General features: G+C 50.5%; 1 protein-coding gene across 2 annotated transcripts; it reads right to left on the reverse strand.

Moving 5' to 3' along the window:
- Positions 1-477: 477 nt before the first annotated feature.
- On the reverse strand, positions 478-13,867 carry CAVIN1 (caveolae associated protein 1). 2 transcript variants are annotated; one of them, XM_080827093.1, is made up of 2 exons: positions 13,264-13,860; positions 478-2,955 (listed from the first exon to the last, which is right to left on the reverse strand). In XM_080827093.1, the coding sequence occupies exons 1-2, from the start codon at positions 13,732-13,734 to the stop codon at positions 2,254-2,256; spliced, it is 1,173 nt and encodes a 390-aa protein (XP_080683219.1). In that variant the 5' UTR covers positions 13,735-13,860; the 3' UTR covers positions 478-2,253. The 2 variants fall into 2 exon arrangements, with proteins under 2 accessions (XP_080683219.1, XP_080683220.1); XM_080827094.1 differs by lacking the exon at positions 478-2,955 and adding an exon at positions 6,225-7,998 and having other exon boundaries at positions 13,264-13,867.
- Between the last annotated feature and the right edge of the window lie 6,267 nt (positions 13,868-20,134).

Raw genomic sequence — 20,134 nt, forward strand, 5'->3', positions numbered from 1 at the left:
GCACTGGAATCCTTTCTCTATGACATTCAGCCCTCTGAGTCAGGGTCTCTGACTTTTCCCCTCCCCAGGCTGCCTCCTCTAGGCCAGACCTGATTCGGAAGCGTGGATTTGGAGGAAGCTCAAACTTAGTAGAGTTAACAGTGTGTCTGGAGGGCTAATGCCCTGACAGCAGGGAATGGATCCAGACAGGAGAAGGTTACAGATTCTTGACAGTTAAGACCCTAGAGCCAGGCTGCCCGGCTCAGAATCCCAGCTCTGCCACTTACTGAGTACGTGACTTTAGACAAGTCACTCTGTGTTTCTTCATCTCTAAAATGGGGATGATAATAATACCCCACTCCCACACCCACTCCAGGCACATGGGACAGGTTTAAACCAACAGTCCTCTCCCTCTTTCCCATCCTGGTTCTTTCCTGTCCTCTGTCACTCAGTCTATGTAACTGCCTTTAGACAATATAATCCAGCACAGATCCTTTTAGAAAAGCAGGTTTATTGGTCGGGCTGCTTACCAGGACACAGCAACACGAGAGGCTCCCAGGAGCCCATAGGAAACTGTATCTGCCCACAACTCAGGCCCCTTCAGCCCATCAGCACCAAGGGACCCTGTCCCACAATCCCCATCCTCCCTCAGCTGAAGCATCTCCAACCTTTCATAAGAGAGAAGGGAACCAAGAAGGGGGGGGGTGGGGGTTGGGAGCGGAAAGCAAAGCTTTGTATTATAAAAAAAAGTTTGTGTCCCCAGGCTCCCTCCCTCCACCCCTTAAAACAATTAGCTGCAACTCTAAAAGCAAAGCAGGGAAGATAAGGCAGAGGAGGTGGGGGAGGAGGAAGAAGCCTTCAGTCCTCCTTTTTGGGCTGTGCTTGAAGGGGAAGGGAGTTGTCTTTGCTTCTGACAAGCGGCCGTTACTGGAGAGGAACGGGGGGACTGAAGTGTCCTGAGGAGAGCCTGTCAGTGGACAACAGGACTGGAAGTAGCATCCCCATCATCCTCAACGATTCAGGAGAAGAACCCAGAAGGCAAGGAGGTCTTGGCGAGTTTCGCAGCTTTATGATACTAGCTCTAGGGAAGGATCTTGAGAAGAAACTACCGGGAGTGAGCCAAGGCCGGGTTGCTCCATACACTATCTCCATGTCCCCTCCAGCTCTCAGCTTGGTGGCCTGACCATTAGCACGTTGCTGTCTTTCCAGTCGGCCTCCCTGCTACCTCCCAGCTCTCTGCAGTCTGGTGCTGCCCCCTTCTGGAACTCTCATATTCTGGACTTGAGAAATGGGCTGCCACAAGGGGCACCATTCAGATCTCAGTTAAGAGACAGGGGTGAGTGAGGCTTACCTCTCTCTCCTCTTTGGATCATCTCTTTCTCACTGTCCTTCCTCCTTATTCTGAAAATTGTCCCGCTGTCCTCTGAGAACCCCACTACCACAGGATTCTTGTCCTGTGTTTCTCATGCTGCTAATGAGGAGAATTCTCCTCTCTCCACCCACTTCCACTTTCTACTGTTTCCCATTCTCGTTCCCAAAGCCAGAGCCATGTGCTGCTATTGCAGATGCAGAAACATGGTAAATGTTCCCTACATCATGTCCTCCTTCCCCAGGGCTCTGCTTGGCTACAGCCTTCCTTGTTGGAACCCTATACAGATACAACGGTGCTAGCCTCTCATTCCAGGGTCATGCTCACTCTGCCCTCTTCCCCCAACTGCCCGAGGTTCTCCTGAAAGCTGCTTTTAAGTCCTTCCAGTATGGGGCCTCCCGTGTGGGCAAGGGTCCTCTTCAGGATTCACTCTTTCCTTTCATGGTAGTTTTGGCTTTCAAGCCTCCAGGGATCAGGATGAGAAAGAAGAGCTCAGTGAGCAGGAATGACAGCAGCTGGGTACAAGTGTGAGGTGGAGGTTGGGGGGAAGGCCGCCTACCCCAAAGTGGGGGTGGGGCAACCATGGAAACGACAGCCATTTCCTTTAAGATCCCTGACTTGGACAACCACGACACGGATCACTCCCCTCTCCACTCCCACCCAGACTGTGCCCAAACTGGGGCGATCTATGGTGGAGGCTGCCTCCCCCTCCCATCTTAACAGCCGTTAAGACTCGGAGAGGTGCTCCTCGAGGGGCGGTGTTGTCAATTTAGAAACATCTCAGCCCGCGTGGGGCCGAGAGAGAATGCGAAAGAGAAAGTTCCAGGGGGAAAGGCATGGGGAGGGGGCGGGAATGGCGGGGCAGGGTGGCGCGGCCTCCCGGGCAAAGCCCCGCGTGCGTCCGCTCAGTCGCTGTCGCTCTTGTCCACCAGCACGGCGTCCGACTCCTCGGTGATCTCCAGCAGCGTGTGCACGTCGGGGCTGCTCCCGCGCAGCAGGTCGGCCGCCTCGCCACGCTCCGCGCCGCCCTCGTCGTCGTCGGCGCCCACCTCCACCATCTCGGTGGCCTTCAGCACCTCCACCTCGCCCTCGCGGATCTTCTTGACGTGGAAGGTGAAGGGCGGCACCTTGTAGACCGCGGTCTTGGAGCGCGCGTACACCACGTGGTCAGGCGTGAAGGACTTGCGCAGCTTGTCTCGCGAGGTCTTGAGCTTCTCGCGCCGCTCGGCGGGGACCAGACGCGTGCCCAGCTTGTTCATGCGCTTCTCGAGCGTGTGCCTCGTCTTCTCCAGGTTCTCCTTGGTCTTGAGGCGGGTCTTCTCCAGGTTCTCACGGGTGCGCACCTTGGTCTTCTCCATCTTCTCCTTGGAGAAGGCCTTCTTGAAGTCGTCCACGCGCCGCAGGCCGCTGCGCTTGATGCGCTCGGCGCGCGACTCCTCGATGACCTCCTCCACCTCCACCGCCTCGTCGGACGACAGCTCGAGCGCGGCCGCGTCCTCCTCTGGCCGCTCGCCCTCGCCCAGCTCGTCGCCCTCCTTCTCGGGCAGCGCCTCCGCCTCTTTCAGCGACTTGCCGATACTCACTTTGGCCGGCAGTTTCACCTCGTCCTGAAGGGAGAGCAGAGCGAAGAGGTGAGGGGGCAGAGCAGAGGGCTGGGCGGGGACCTGGGGGACGCTGGGCGAACCCGCGGCAGGAGGGTGGTGATTCGGGGGAGTGCGTGGTAGCTGTGACATCTGCCCGACTCCTTCGCGGGTGTGCCAGTGTCCAGTGAGCTGGACACTGCGTGGGCGCCCAGTAAATTATGTGTTGAATGAACGGTAACTATACAGACAGGGCGAGGAGGGAACGGAGCTTCCGGCTTGTGCAGTCATTGCACTTGAGCTAAATATCTCTGCAGCCCCCAAACCTGTTCTACATCCTGCGTCCACGCGTCTTAGTTAAACTACTCCTAACTCAGGAACATAGTTTAACTTTGGAAATGGGCAGAGCGCCCCCTGGTGCACACTGCTCTAGCTAGACCAAAAAAACGCAAAGAGGTTTGAGAAGTCGTTGAGGGGGTGGGGGTGGGGGAGTGAGCTCACAGGCAGTCAGGCGACCCCCAGGTACGGTAACTTGAAGGCAAGATAAAGGGAGTGTTTCCCAGACTTCAAATAAGTTCAGGACCAGTCTTAGGGAAGGAGAGCTGTGCTGAGCCCATGCTCCCCACCCTTGACCTCCTCATACTGATTTGTTCCAGCAGCGGTCATTACCCCCCACGTAGAAATTGAGAGAGGAAAGAGGAAGAAGCTGGCTGGCAGCCAAGAGCATGTTTTCTCCCCAACATGGACATTTATTCTGGTTCTGACTTCCCAGCCTTGGAATGGAAGGGAGGGATTACTTTTTCCATTGTGTGTGTTTTTTTTTTCCTCCTCAGACCAGAGTTTAAGGGGCCAGGAATAGGGTAGTGGTCCCAGAGTCCCTGAGATCTAGAGCTCAGAGCCAGTTCTTCCCTTTTCCTCTGGGAGTACCTAGCACCAGCACTGTCTTCCATGCTGGGAAGATTTTCCAAGGTCCTGACTCTGGGCCAACATTTCAGAATCTCAGGATCACCCTCTACAAGAAGGTAGGGGAGGCTGAGCACAGAAAGGGCAAGGGAGCATATTCAAGAACATAAACATAAACCCAGAACTCTTTGGCTCAGACTCTCTTTAGGGCCTTCAGATGAAGGAAGGAGACAGTAGGTTTTCAAAGGGTTTTCTTTTTCTTTCTTTTTTAAGATTTATTTATTTATTTATTTGACAGAGAGAGAGAGAGAGAGAGAGATCACAAGTAGGCAGAGCAGCAGGCAGAGAGAGAGAGAGCAGGAAGCAGGCTCCCTGCTGAGCAGAAAGCCCAATGCGGATCTGGATCCCAGGACCCTGAGATCATGACCTGAGTTGAAGGCAGAAGCTTAACCTACTGAGCCACCCGGGCACCGCTTCAAAGGGGTTTCTGAAGACAATTTCCCAGAATTGTAAAAAAAAAAAACCACACACACAAAAACCCATCTGAGCGGCCCCTGGGTGGCTCAGTGGGTTAAAGCCTCTGCCTTCGGCTCAGGTCATGATCTCAGGGTCCTGGGATCGAGCCCCGCATTGGGCTCTCTGCTCAGCGGGGAGCCTGCTTCCTCCTCTCTCTGCCTGCTTCTCTGCCTACTTGCCATCTCTGTCTGTCAAATAAATAAATAAAATCTTAAAAAAAAAAAAACCCTATCTGAGAAAAATGAGGCAACATGAATTGACCCCTCTCATAAACACACACACACACACACACACACACACACACACACACACACACATTGTCCACTTGGTATCTCAGCACCACGTGCTACAGAAATTCCTCCCCCAGCCCCCAACCTCTTTCCTCTTACCTCCCATCCACATCCCCCCAGAGTTTCCTGGTTTACACTGAAAACTAGGAACACCCCCTCCCAACTTCCTTCCCTCCCTGTCAATAGCATTAGCAAGGACAAAGACAGAATGCTGGCTCCACCCCTTCTCCCAAACTGGACACCAGTACTGCCAGGCATCAAGCCACTTCAAGCTGTCATTATTCAACTACACCTCCCAGGAGGCAAGGTGATCTGGGCCCAGAGCATGCTGGGACTTGTAGTCTCCATCTGCCATAGCTGGCTTAGTACTGTCGTTCTGTCCATCCCTCTCCCTCTTATCACTCAGAGAGGAGTTGAAGGGGTTGTTTTCCTTGTCTTGAGTGTAAGAGGATCCCAACCTCTCTTAACATTCCTTATTTACAGTTGTACCCTTTGGGTTTCCTTTTTACAGTCTTTCTGCCTGCTACTCAAGTCCTCTCTCTTACACACCATTTTAGGACTCTCCATGATCTAAGCTCTCTGCTACCTCTTCATCCTTCTCCACCCGGAATTTACCTGCAATCCCAGTATCAAAAAAATTTCAGCTCTGATCTCCTTCAAAGCCTCTCTGACTAAAACCCCCACACATGCTCCACCAAAGGATAGTAGAGAACCCCTCCTTTCACTAAACTCAGACAATGTGGATGGGCTAGGGAAGGATTAGGGTGATGGGCGGGGAATAGTCAGGAAATAGTCCCAGCTGCTGGAAAACAAATCGACATTGTTTCCCTGCCCCACCCCCAGCATCCCTGATGCCTCCCCTTACCCCCCTCACCCCTGCCCCACCCCATCCCTTAAAGGCTGAGCTGACTGGTTTTCCTGGCCTCTGGCTTCCTAAATTAAAGGTGTCTGCCAGCTGAGCTTGAAAGTGAACGGGGCTAGGGACAGAGTTGCAGACCTCTTGTAGCCAATCCCATCTTCCTAATTCCTGTTGAAAGGTCTTAAATACAACATCAGGGAACAATCCCAGTGAAGGGGGTTTATTCCTGGATTTGGAGGTGTCTCTCCCAGTCCAGAAAGGTATATGGAAATATATTAACACCATTCATTGTAGGTTTCCCCCAGAGTGATAGCTTACACCAGAGGAGCTGCTTTGGTGGAAGGTCAGGCGATGGGGGAAGAAATAACTTGACCTAACTCCCTGGACAACGTCCAGTGGACTGGCTCTGCAGACCAACCACTATGATTTTAGCTTTTTTCCTCCATTAATGGATTTTCTCTTTTCTCCCCCTTTCCAAGCCAGGTTTCCCCTATGACTCATAGGCTTGGAGTGCTGTTTTGGGTCCACCCCATCAGCCTGTTGCTACAGCAATCACCAACACAATTCCAAAGCACCTCCCCCTACCTTGGGCACAATGACCAGGCACCCTTGTCCCACCCCTGCTGCCCTGGCAGGGCTCCTACACCAAAGGAGGGGTCTCAGGGGGTGGCTCTGCTTGTTCTGTTTTCACGTTTTTATGAAAGAAAACCACCACTCCCAACAGGCTTGGTTTCCAGAGTTACCTTTAATGACCAGGTCTGAGCAAAAGCATGCACAGCTTCCCCTCCCCCCAACCAAGCACACACAGTTCTCCAACCCAGGAAGGCACCAGTCCAAGATGAGTTTCAGGAGCCCCAGGGAAACTTCCCACCCCTTCCGCTCCACTACCCAACTCTGCTTTATAAACTGAAGATCCTCTGGTCTCGGAAGAAGATTTTAATATGATTATAATTTAATCGAGCACCTACTGTGTGCCTAGTCCTTGGCCAGGCACTCCACATTTATCAGGGAGAAGGGACAATGTCATATGACTCTTTAAGTAGGAGCCTTTCTTTCCTTTTTTTCCTTTTCTTTAATCTTTTTTTTTTTTTTTTAAGTACGTTCTATACCCAATGTGGGGCTCAACCTCATGACCACGAGATCCAAGAGTCACAGGCTCTACTGACTGAGCCAGCCAGGCACCCCAGGAGACTCTCTTGACTTTACGCTCTGTCCCCAACTACTGCCTGGGAATAGCCAGAGAATACTCTGGAGAGGGTATTCAGAGACCCAGGATCTGTTCAGAGAATAAGTTAGAAGAGGGGCAAGACTTGCGGAGAGGTAGAAAAGAGGGAAAGTCATAAAATCTCAGGATTGTTACTTTAGATTGCTGAGACAAGGGGTGAGAGACACCAAAGGCAAAGGGTCCTTTCTGCTAGAGCAGGACTCTCAACAGGATTCCTGTTGCCCCCAAGAGGGTGGAAATTAATTCTTGAAGGGAGAGGTGAATTTAGATATCCCAGTAGTTTGTAGTGCCAAAGAGTCCCAATACATATGTAGATAGATAGTATATCTATAGCATTAAAATTTCGTGGAGGAGGGGACAGTTAGGGAAAATGTCTAAAAGGACTCCTTAGGAGGTTGATTTTGGAAAAAGAAAAAAAGTTGGAGGAAACCCTTTTGTGCTATAGGGAAGCCAGAGGATCCAAGCCAGAGCCAGCTAAAATGTCTCCCCTTCTGGCCTCTCCGAGTTGGCAGCTTTTGGGTGCCCCACCCAAGGCAGGATCTGGCAAACATAAGGGATCCCTTTGCAAAACATTTTCTAAAAAAAAAAAAAGGAAAAAATAAGTGTAAATGTTTTCCTCAGCTCCAGGGAGGGGGTGGACAGGGCACAGAACAGACCCCAGGCCTGGGCCTCATGAGGGCCCTCTCCAAAGAAGCTTTGAGCCAAACTGGCCTGTCCCTGAGGAGAAGGCAGAAGGGGAACAGGAAGGAGAATCAGATGCCATGGCACAGTTTCATGCAATTTCATGCAGGGCAGCACGGGCTGCAGCTCCAATATGGGGTTTGGAGCGTCTACTCTTAAGACAGAAACCCAGAGGTGGGGGAGGGCCCCGTCCCTTCGCTTCCCACCCCATTGCACACACCACATTTGCCTGAACTCTGCGTACTGCGAGTGTTTTCACCATACCCACCACCAACCCAGGGCTTGAAAGAGGCCTCTCATCCCAACACTGACCACCACTGAGCAGTGAGCTGGTGGTAGACTGGAGTGACGGCCCATGCCCACTGCCCCGTGTCACCCAGGAGACCCTAAGCGCCCCCACCGGCTGTCGGCTTCTCTGGGGTGGGCAGAGGCACAGGCTCTGGGTAATAGGGCAGTGTCCTAGGCGTCTGGTCAAAGGGTGGGAGCTCAGGCACTGTCTCAGGCTTCAGGTCAATGGGCTCAGTCTCAGGCAGAAGGTCAAAAGGCACGATCTTGGGTGTGGCCAGGTCAGAGGGTGCTTTCAGCTTCTTCTTGGGCTAAGATGAGGAAAAGGGGTGTAAATGGGGCTTGAGATGGGTGCGGATGGGGTTGAGAGAAAGAGGCCTTAGTGGGCATGCAGAATTGGAGTTGGTGAGTAGGGGGAAGGGAATATGGCATGCATCAGGCTGGAAAGGAACCATATTTTATATGCTTCATCAAGAGGGCCCCGGGGAAGAAAGTGTGACAAACCCAGGCCTGTGTTTAATAAACAGTTTAAACAGAGCTCCTCTCTTCTTCCCTCTAGAATCTTCCCCACTCCCATCCTTAGCCTCCTGCCTTCTGTCCCTACCCAGCCACAGTCGTGGGATGATGCTGTTGAGGGCTGGAGTGAGGGAGTAAGAGGCTGCTGGCAACATAGAAGGAGCTCTCTAAGAGGTCAGTTACTGACTCTAGCCGGAGAGGCTGTGAGGAGTGAAAAAGAAGGCAAGTGGGTGAACAACTCTACTGTCTTCAGAGTCCTAGTTCTCATTATTTCCCCAGGGCAGGGTGGGCACTGGGTGCTGTCCCGGATAAGGAGAGGTAGAGGCATGGAAGAGGGACATCCTGGTTGTTTCCCTTTGGCCACATCCCCACCTCTTGCCTTCCTTGCCACTCCTCCCCCTACACATGCCTGGGATAGCAGACACCAAGATGCACAGAGAAATCAGGAACAAAAGCCAAGCTCTTTTTATGACAGCTGGGCTTGCATCCTGGAAGACCTAGCGGCAGCTCCCATTCTCCCTCCTGAGGGGCTGAGCTGCCACTCTTGCCTTGGACCATCATGAGAAGTCAGGGAGAGAGATGGTTAGGGGCACTACCAGACTCCAGTGACAGCAGTGGTGGGTAAAAGCCTGCAACCACAAAAACACAAAGTAGCAGGTGCCAACCTTCCCTGTGGAGTATAAGGAGAAGGAAGGCCAAGGAGAAAGCCAACATGGTCCTCTCATAGCCAGCTGCAGAGCCTATGCCAGGGGATACCCATACCGGCCAGGGACCTCTATGCCTTACTCTCTGTACCCCTCCCTCCTCCCTCACTGTCATTGGTCCTCTGTCATTGGCCATTGCCTCTCCTTCAGTACTAGGAGGCTAAGCAACTAATGGCCACCAACCTTAGCCACTTTTAGTAATGTTGATTGCACCCTCACGTGTACACACACACGCACACGCACACATGCACTCAGACAGCAGCCCAAGTGCCAGGATGGTGCAACTATCTCCCTTAGAGAATGAAGGAGCCAGAACAAAGCCACTGTTGGAATAACCTCCGCCCTGGTTTCTCCGCAGAGCCTGGGAATGGAGGGAGGAAGTGGGGAGCAGAGAATTTAGCAGAAGAAGGGGTACACCTATGTTCTAGTCCCAGCTTTGACCCCCACTGACTTGAGTGACAGTAGGCAAGTAAGTTCTCCTCTTTGGGCCTCCACTTCCCCAGCTATAGAACGAAGGAGCTTAAGCTGATTATCTCTGAAGCATCTTCCAGCTCAAAAAAATCTGTAATGGCAGAATAATGAAACATGCACAATGGTATGCTTCAGTGAAATGGAACAAACCACTACTCATCTCTGAGGTTGGTTGCCTAGCAACAATATCCTCTCACTTCTCTATATCAGTAGCTTATTTTGTGCCATTGCATCCCTTTTTGATTTTGACCTTTACAATAGTCAGACTTTACTTATTAAAAAAAAAAAAAATCAGAGAGAGAAGTACTATTTCCTTTAGAATTAGGATTACCCCTAATAGTATCCTCCCTGCTTTGGATCCAATGACCAGGAAAATCTCAGCGTTTTGGAGGAAGGATGTGGTAAGCACTCTTTCCATGGCCTCTAGGCTCAAGGACTGAGAGGGACAAGAGCCCCACATTGGAACATTTGGGAACAAAAGTTCGGAGTTCCGGAACAGAGAGCCCTCATTTGCCTTGAGTCGAGTAAAGAGCTATATGGGTTGGGTTAGGATTTGGGGAGGAAAAGCCAGCAAGCCCTCATTCCAGCGTTGGTGCCCTCGTTTTTAAAGCCTAAAAGTCCTTAATCCCTTAAATGCTTCCTGGTCCTGTCATTAAGCGCTTGGAGCATGTCTGAAGGGTCCTTGTGGAGATCACGTCTCATCACAACTGCTCCAGATAGTGTTTCTTTCCATTTTAGCCCCCTTTTCTGCATTCTAAAAGAACACTAGTAATATCCAAATCGTTATCTGGAAGAACCGAATCTTTAATGATCACTGCCCCTCCTGTTTGTGCGCACGATCTGCCTGATCTTCCCAGCAGTCAGTTCTCAGTCCACTGACCCTTAGCTACTAGTAGATTTCTTTCTTCTCCTTCACTAGCTGTTGCCTAGTTAGGTATCACCTGATAGGATGGGATGCCAAACTGCTAGGTTTTGTTTTTTTTTTTTAGACTTTATTTATTTATTTGTCAGAGAGAGAGCGAGAGCGAGCATAGGCAGACAGAGTGGCAGGCCGAGACAGAGAAGCAGGCTCCCCGCCAAGCAAGGAGCCCGACATGGGACTCGATCCCAGGACGCTGGGATCATAACCTGAGCTGAAGGCAGCCGTTCAACCAACTGAGCCACCCAGGCATCCCCCAAACTGCTAGTTTTTGTTAGGGGATAGGGAAATGCCAGAGGACAGTAATGACTCAGAAGTGGGTTCAAGGTGAGGGCTCTGATATCCTGGGGTGGGAGGTGCTAAATTTCATGGGGGGATCAGGGGGATCAAATACAAACTTAACCTGTGGAATCATTATGTCTAACGGTTCCTTGAATATGGGGTGAGGCCACACAAGGGATTCTCTCCTTTATCCCCCCAGGAAAAAGGTATGGGGGGGCAGATGGCCTGATCCCACAGCTGGGGCCTTCCTGGCCTTTCATTCTCCCTTCCACCCTGCCCCCATTGCCACATCATCACCTCCCACATCTGCAGCAGGGAATACAGTATCCACTCCCCTGTTCCCACTGTGGAAAACTCACATTCTCCCAGGAGGCCTTTCTCCAAATCTCTCTCTCTCTCTCTCTGCCTGGCCACCCAAGCATCCTACCCCTCAGCCTGACTACCATAAATGCTGCCGCCCCCAATCTTCCCTATTAGGTCTGCCAAGGCGCAGAGCTATTTTTACCTCCTTCTCTTCCCAGGCCTGCAGACCTCAGAAAGGAGCAGTCTCTGCTTTTCCTTTAGCTGCTGAGTACCCCACACCCTCGCCCCTTACCTGGACATCTGCTCCGCATCTCAGGGAAGTGCTGCTTCCCTGAGCCCCACCCCTGTTGCAGGAATCTTTTCCTTGCCTCTGAGCTCCTCTCCGGGTTGGAACAGTGTTACTTATTAGTTATTTGCCCTGTGGTTTAGAGGCACAGGGTCCCCAGCTTGAGCCATTCTTTCTACCTCCACCCTGTGATTAGAACCCACCCCCCACCCCCACAGACACATGACGGACAGATCCCTGCCAGCTGCTGAGCGGGAGTAACAGAGATGCCACTGGCTTCTGCACAGGAGTTTTGCTTCCTAAGTACCCATCCTTCTCTCAGCATCTCCACCTTTGACATAGGTTTATCTCGAGTCTGAGAACTTTCCCATGTTCTATGGTCAGGGATGTTTAGAGTGAGGACAGCAACCTATCCAAGCCCTTCGAGGCAACCCTCTAATACATGAGGCTGTGGAGAAAAGACCTGGCAGCTGTGGTCCCAGACCCCTGAGTGTTCTTCCCTCGGTGACACCCCCTCCCCCGGGACTAACCAGATTTCTTTTAAAATCTCTCTCACATACACTCTTCCAAGCAGTTAGATTAAGTGAAACAGCTCTAGACAAATATTTCTACCAGATTGTGCTATATGGGCTGGTAGGGGAACTTCTAGTGCCACTTGGGAGGAGTCTATGGGCATTGGAGGGAAGGAGACAGCGCCACTTCTGTCTCTGTCCCACCACCATCTCCTTGGATGGGTACAAGTTCACCCATCTCCCTGCGTCTACTGTCCCAAACACTTGTCCTAATCTGCATCTCTCTTAGTTCCTCCTAGAGACACCCAGTTAAGGACCTCACTGAATCCCAGGTAGTCACTCAGAATCCAGCTTGACCAGGCCTTGGTGCAGTCAGGGAAACCACAGCTCCCTGACAGGTTCTCTCACCTGGAGGGTGTGGGAAATGTAGCCTTCCTTTTCTTTCCATTGCCTTCTGTAGGGAGAGGAAGGGGCTGAGGGAGCATAGACTAACGCCTTCACCCCCACGATCTCACCTCCTTGGTTGGAACGTCAACCAGGCCAGCGGGAAGAAGACAGCAGGAGAGGCTGGGAAAATTCCCACCCGTCCAAAGATCTCCAAGCCCTCAGCTCAGAGCCTCTTCTAATGTGATTGGGGAGGAGGGAGCGGGGAGGATCAGCAACACCGAGATTTCCAGGTTTATTTGCGGTTAGGATACAAAAATGGCATTTTTATCCGGGCAAAACCGGTAGAGGTGCAAAGGAAGCAACAAGCGGCCTGGGCGGAGCCTGGCACGCGCCAGCCTCCTCCCGCCTGCCTGCCCGCTGCTCCGCTGTCCCGCAGGCCAGCAGGGTGATTCCTGCGCCTAGATCGTCGGGCCCGGCAGGGACTGTCCGCTTTGCCCCACCAACCCCGCTTGCACTCCTTACGTCGCACCCCACCTCCCCTCCCCAATCACCCCCCACAACCCCCGCGCCTACTTCCATCTAGCAGAGAGGGTTCGGGAGCGCTCCCTGCGTCCCCACGGGCCTGAAAGTGCCCAGAGGCTCGGGGCAGCTCGCAGCCCGAGGACGCGGGGGCAGCCGAGGCCCATGCGGGTCCGGGGGCGTGTGCTGGCGGTCGCTGCCCTCGCCTGGCGCAGCCCCCGCCGGTGCGTGCCTGAGCCCTGAATCACCCGCTATATCGGGCGGGCAGGGCCGGAGGCCCCAAACCCGGGCCACGCCGCCAGTGTCCGCTTACAGTGGGCCCACCGGCCGCCAGGGACCCCTGGCTTTCCCCAAAACCTCCGCCAAGTAGGAAGACTTCACACAGCCGAGCTGGGAACAGTCTGCGAGGGGGAACGTCCTCAAGTCCTGCCCCCTAACTTTTTTGCGAGTTTGTCGCCAGAGGGACGGGGCTCGGTAAGAACGCGTGGGGTGCAAAGCGCGCCCCTCTGCGCGCTCCAGGAATCTGGAGCCCACCCCACTCCAACGGTGCTCCCGGAAGGAGGGTGGGTCCCGTGAGCCACCCACGCCAGGCTAGCGGGAGCGCCGCACGGCGGGCAGGTCTTCCTACCCCAAGCTCTGGAGACCCCGGGCCAGACGCGTCCACCCCCCCAGCTCACCTGGTAGATCATGACTTTAAAGTTGCGGCGCCTCAGCAGCTCCGCCTCGTTGACCTCCAGCTTCTTGATCTGGCCGGCCTGGCGCTCCAGGCTGCCGCGCACGGTCTTCACGTTGACGCTGACCTTGCGCACCTTCTCCAGCAGCTTGCTCACGGTGTTGCTGGTGGTGGCGTGTGCCTTGCCCAGCTTGCTCAGCTCGCCCTGGATGCTCTGCACGGCACCCTCCATCTCCGCCTGCCGTTCCTCCAGCTGGGCTTGGGTCAGCTGGATCTGGTCGACGGCGCCGATGATTTTGTCCAGAAGGCTCAGCACCAGCACGCCGTTCACCTGGTCCGACTTGATCAGCTCCTCAGAGCCGGCCCCTGACGGCTCCTCCGCCGCTGGCGCCGCCATTGGGGAGGACCCCGGGTCCCCAACATCGGGGTACCCGGGAAGCGGCTGCTCGATGATATGGAGCTGGGTGTCCTCCATGGCTAGCCGGAGCCGTGCGGGGCCGGCCGGGTGGAGCTGGAGCTGAAGCTCAGAAGAGGAGGAAGAGCAGGAGGGGGGAAAGCGAGAAAGAGCGGAGAGCCGAGGAAACTCGAGCCACGTCCGTGCGCACCGGGACGGTGGCCAGAACTGTAGGGCGGGGAATCGGTGAGCTCCCTGGCTCCCGGGCCAAACCCCAGAGTCTCATCGCCCATTGGCTGGCCCCACCCCAGAAAGGGAGGGACCGGGGCAGAAGGGGAGACCGATGGTGGGGAAGGGGGGCAATCGAGGGGGACCCAAGAGCTGAGGGCCCCACCCTTCCCAGGATGGTTGGAATAGTTGGAGCGGGAGACTAGGGCCTCGGCTGCCAGCGGAGGCCTCGCAGCGGGACTGGGGCGGAGGAATGTAAGCCGTAAGCCCGGGAAGGGAAACAGGTCCAAGAGTGGGGCTCTCCCTTTCCCTCCCGCTTTTTTTGCTCACCCACAAAAGTACCTAAGCCTTTGAAGTTCTAGAGCAGGGAGTCAAGTAGAACATGAGATCCTAAAATTGTATCCAAAATACTGGATTTGCCTGTGCCCAGATTTTGAGAGGGAAAAATATCCATGGCTTCCACAATGTTTTCGAAGGGAGGGGAGGTCTCTACCTTCCCCACAGCCGAGTTACTCACTACGGTTCTAAAACGCCTGTAGAATTCTGGGGTGCTGGGCTGGCTGAGTCAGTAGAGCGTGTGACTCTTGATCTTGGGGTTGTGAGTTCAAGCCCCACCTTAGATGTAGAAATGATTTATAAATGAAATCTTTAAAACAAATGTTTGATGGGTTGTTGGGGGCAGGGAGAACTTAGATTAGGATCACAGTGGTGGTGAAGGGCTGCACAGCTCCTCTAGGTTCTTAGATTTATACTAACAGAGTAGGACTAACATGGACAATAAAGCAAAAAGCAAAGCCGTTTATCCACCCCTCACCGCTCTTTAAAAATTACCTTTCCCTGTGTTTCCTCGTGCCAGAGGCCTAGCTCACACTGACTTCCCAGAGCAGGACCTAGGAATGCATCTATCTTTCTAATTCCAGAGACTGACCCTTGGCAATGAGAGAGATCATCAAATCCCATCTCCTCACTTGACAAGAACAGGAGGGCCTGGAGAGGACAAGTGACTTGCCGGAAGTACCCACAGGTTACCTTGGCTTGGTGCTCAAATCAGGCCCCTATATGTCTCTCTTGCTCTCTCTACCTTAGCATTCTACTTTTCACTGGGACAGGGATAGGCAGTCATGGCTGCCCATGCATACTGGTATGTGAGCCTGAAGATTAACTACAGATATATTTTCAACTGTGTTGGGTATCAAGGACCAAGAACCAAGGAGGACCCTTGACTCAGAAGTCTAGAGAAAAAGAGGCTGTCCATGCTCCCCTATTTTGCTCTCTAGCACAGCACTGGAGTAATGAATTCCCTGGAGTGGCACCAGCCTTCTTTCCCCCAGAAAAGCTGCAGACCTTTTCCCTGCTTAGGAAACCAAGCTTGGGTTTCCCCAGCTGGATGGATGATGGTTTTGGCAAAAGGTCACTTCTAGTCTGGCTTGCATTATCATTAGGAAGAGTGAAAAACTGCTCAGTGGGGTCCCAGGCCCCAACAATCCATTCAGAGAACCAAGCCAGAAAGATGCTGAAGAGTTCAATATCTGGGACAGTCTGCGATAGCCCCAATGACTGGCAGATATTATCTGTTAGAACTGACAGATGGCCATACCAAATTTTTTTATAATTTAAGAGAAAATGTACCGGGTCATCTGGATGGCTTAGTCAGTTAAACATCTGCCTTCAGCTCAGGTCATGATCCTGGGGTTCTGGAATTGAGCCCTGCGTTGGGCTTCCTGCTCGGTGGGGAGTCTGCTTCTCTTCCTCCCTCTGCTCCTCCCCCTGCTTGTGTTCTCTCAAGTAAAATAAATAAAATCTTTTAATAAAAATTAGAGAAAATGTGCTATAGCAGTTTAAGTTGCTTCCACTGGGGATTGATAAGACTTCTAGAAAAAAAGAAGAGTGATGGGGCGCCTGGGTGGCTCAGTGGGTTAAAGCCTCTGCCTTTGACTCAGGTCAGGGTTCCAGGGTCCTCGGATCGAGCCCCACATCAGGTTCCCTGCTCAGCAGGGAGCCTGCTTCCCTTTCTCCCTCTCTGCCTGCTTCTCTGCCTACTTGTGATCTGTCAAATAAATAAATAAAATCTTAAAAAAAAAAAACTAAACTATTAAAAAAAAAAAAAAGAAGAGTGACAGTAGAGAATCTTACTAGCCTTTTAAAAGGTCCTTATTTATTTATTTAAGTAATCTCTGCACCCTGTGTGGAACTAGAACTCATGACCCTGAGATCAGGAGTCCCATGTTCTTTGGACTGAGCCAGCCCAGGGTCCCAGGTTCATTCTTTTTAAAATTGGTTAGATTGTTTTCACGGGTGACACACAACATACAGATTGTGAACAGGACACAGAGAAGTAGAGGGAAAATAACTTTTCCTTCTACACTTTCTGCACAACTAATTTCTCCCCCAAGAGACAAATTGTTACTGTTTTCTTGTGGAGGAAACACACACACACACACATACACACACACACATATATGCTCAGCACTTTGCCTTTTTTCAGTTAATAATATACCATGAAGATTGTTCTGTATCACTGCATATAGAGCTGACTTGTTTTCCAATGCATGGATATGCTATACTTATGTAGCCAGTTCTGTATCAATGGAGATTCAGAAATTACGATTTAAACCTCACTGGGGGTGGGGGAGATGCTGAAGAGGAGTTTTAGTGGTTGATTTGTTTTTTGTAGTTGCATGCTTGCTCAAAGAAATTAAGTCCATGCCATTTTGGCTTTCACATTTGGAAAATATTTCTGTTCTTCAAAAAGGAATGTCAGTATTTGTGGATGAGTCAAGTTATATCCAAAGGACAGTCCAGTGAATACATCTCTGACTCATTTGATGCCTCCTTAACAGAGAATTTTGCAGAAGGGCCCTACCCGGGCATACCTACTTCTAAGAAATTGCACCAAGTTTCCCTCTTGTTCTTCTTCTTACTGAATGCCAGCAAAATCCAACAGGGGGCGTGCTGAGCCTTGTTGCATCAGCTTTATCAATCCTGATAACCAGAAATGGAGCCCAGCAAGAGCCTTACCAGAAGACTTCACTCCATTTCAGTGGAAATAGTCAGTTTCTCTTCATTTGGAATTATATTCAGCATGCCATTGCTTACATTCAAGGTTGATATTTTGCATTTTCCATCGCTCGCTCTATTTGCTGAAAGGCACACTGTTCCATTGTGTACTTTCAGCTGCTGAGGCAGAGTCTGTAAAAGGGATGGAGATGTGGAAACAAACAACCCTTTGGCCCAGAAAAAAGAACACCGGGATACAACCACGTCAGCAGCGGGGACCTCACAGAGCTTTGTCATATTCCTCTATCCATTCGTTTGCTCGAAAAAGGTGACTACTTAACATGAGCCAGCTGCGGGACTGGGGCCTTCAAGGAGGAATCAAAGCCCAGTCCCTCCTGTTGAGAAGCTTATAGTGTAGCAAGGGAGAAAGATGTACAAATAGTTTCTGGTACAAAGTGGAAGGTCCTCCAGCAGCTCAGGGAGTACTCCCACTACTTCCTGGGAGAGGGGGGAAAGGTTTACAGGGGGAAGAGTCTCTAGGTGTAAAGGAGGAGAAAGTGCCCCCCCCACACCCTCACCCCCATCCCCGCAGCAGCAACATGAGGTGTGAAAGTGCAGGGCTGGGGAAGGAGATAACCAGGCACTGTTCATCTCTTACTGTGGTTCTGCATAGGTCCTCTGAGTATATAATTAGGGAGATCCAGCAAGGTGTGAGGCACACAGCATGCAATGTGTTCCATTCAGTATTGGATCTGTCCTGGGAGAAATCCTAGGGAGACAGTATGCTTTGTTAGTAATAAACAGTTTGGATAAATGATGAGTCTTTACATCAGAGAAACGATGCCACATGGAAAACCAGTCCCCAGGAGCTGGCTTTCAGCCGCTACAGACAACAGCGGTGTTTTTCTCCCCTGATTTATAGACACTATTCTTGTCCCTCCGACAAAAACAAACAAACAAAAAATGCCTATAATATTTGTATATTTCTCTTCCTCAAAAATTCCTTCCTTTCTTCTCCCTCGAATATTAATATATAAGGTAGCTTTCATGAGCCAGAAAACAGTTGAAATTATTTATTAAGAGCTAATTTATGCACAGCTTAGTGCTAGAAACCTTTCAAAGGCATAGCAAATTTGCTGTTGGGGGGAGACTTTTTAGTCTCAGGGAAGCAGTGATGCAGCCAGACAGACAAAACTTCAAGAAAATAAATTAATGAAAAAGCCGTAAAACCTCTACTCCTCCTCTGCCGTCAACATGCACTGGTCTCTTATCCTAAAAATAAGAAAACACATAAACAAACAAAAACTGCAGTCTTAATTGGTTTTACCTTCCTGTCTCCTCAAGGTTAGGTCTGTCCATTTTCTAGCATTCAAATTTCATTGTTTTTTAGAACTGCTGCCACAGATCCCTAACACTCAATTCAGTTCTTAAACTTCTGCCATTTGCCTAAAAAGATGGCTTCCTCTCTACTAAAAGAGCACTTAAAAGTCACTAGTAAACTCCACATTCTACCAATTACCTCTCCTTTTCTAATTTTATTTGAACCCTGCAGCATTTAGCGCTGCTGACCAATTTGTCCTTGACACTCTCCCTCTTGGTCTTTGTGAGGCTGTATTTATTTCTTGTCCTATTTGGTAACTTATTTTTTTCTTCCTTTCATTTTCTTTTTAAACAACCCACCCTTTTAAACTGTTAAAAAAAAATAAATAAAAACAAAACAAAACAAAAACCCAGCTTTATGGAGATATAATCCACATCACATACAACTCACCTATTTATTTAAAGTATACAATTCAGGGGCACCTGGGTGGCTCAGTGGGTTAAGCCTCTGCCTTCAGATCAGGTCATGATCTCGGGGTCCTGGGATCGAGCCCCGCATCGGGCTCTCTGCTCGGCCGGGAGCCTGCTTCCCCCTCCCTCTCTGCCTGCCTCCCTACCTACTTGTGATCTCTGTTGAGTAAGTAAATAAAATCTTCAAAGAAAAAAATAAAGTGTACAATTCAGGGGCACCTGGGTGGCTCAGTCAGTTAAGCATCTGCTTTGGCTCAGGTTTTGATCTTAGGGTCCTGGGATCCAGCCCCATATTGCGCTCCCTGCTCTGCAGGAAGCCTGCTTCTCTCTCTCCCTCTCCTACTCCCCCTGCTTGTGCTCTCTCTCTTTCTCCATCTCTCTCTGTCAAACAAATAAATAAATAAAATCTTAAAAAATAAAAAATAAAGTGTACAATTTAGGGGTTTTAGTACATTCACATAGTTAGCAACCACAGTCAATTTTAGAACATTTTTATCATCCCCAAAATGAACACCTGTTAAATAAGGTGTTGTATAAGATATTTGGAGGCAAAGAAGCCGAAGTGAGATTGGGCAGGAAAAAGATGCCCAATCATGGAGCATCCTGAAAGTCATGCTAATAGGTCCAGGCCTTTATCCTAAAGGTTAAAGGCTTAAAGGCACTGTTTAAGGATTTTAACAGAAAGAACAAGAGGGGAGAAAAAAAAAACAAACGAGGGAGAGGAGATGATTTACATTGAATTTTTTTTAAATTTTTTAAAGATTATTTATTTATTTGATAAACAGAGTTCACAAGTAGGCAGAGAGGCAGGCAGAGAGAGAGGGGGAAGCAGGCCCCCTGCTGAGCAGAGAGCCTAATGTGGGGCTCGATCCCAGGACCCTGAGATCATGACCTGAGCCAAAGGCAGACACTTAACCCACTGAGCCACCCAGGCGCCCCTGTATTTTTTTTTTTTTTAAGATTTTATTTATTTGAGAGAGAGAGCATGAGGGGGGAGGCAGAGGGAGAGGCAGGAGCAAGACTCCTTATTATATTTATTAAATAAAGAATTTATTTATAGAATAATTTCAGCTCATAAATGAAGATAGAATGATATAATATCACCATTTTGTAACCTCTAGTAAAATAACAATGAAGATAATGATCATTAATATCTGGTAAAACTCTGAGGTGGAAACTAATGGGGAACTCTATAACTGTTATATCACACTAACACCTAAACCTACTCATTAATCTTAACATCACAAACAGAGAGGCTTGACATGTGTCTAGGGTGTGATAGGAAGTACACACCAACACCTATGAAGTACTCGACAAAAAAACAAGCAAAAAACAATCAAGCTTGAATCTGATCAAGCATCTGGATCTAACTACCAGTTGACAGGAAACCTGAGGGCCAGAGAAATACATTAAGCGACACTGTAGGAATGCAACCAGCGAAATTCAGAGGTGGGATATTCTACAG

Source organism: Martes martes (assembly GCF_963455335.1).
Source record: "Martes martes genome assembly, chromosome: 16".
Classification (NCBI taxonomy): Eukaryota; Metazoa; Chordata; class Mammalia; order Carnivora; family Mustelidae; genus Martes; species Martes martes.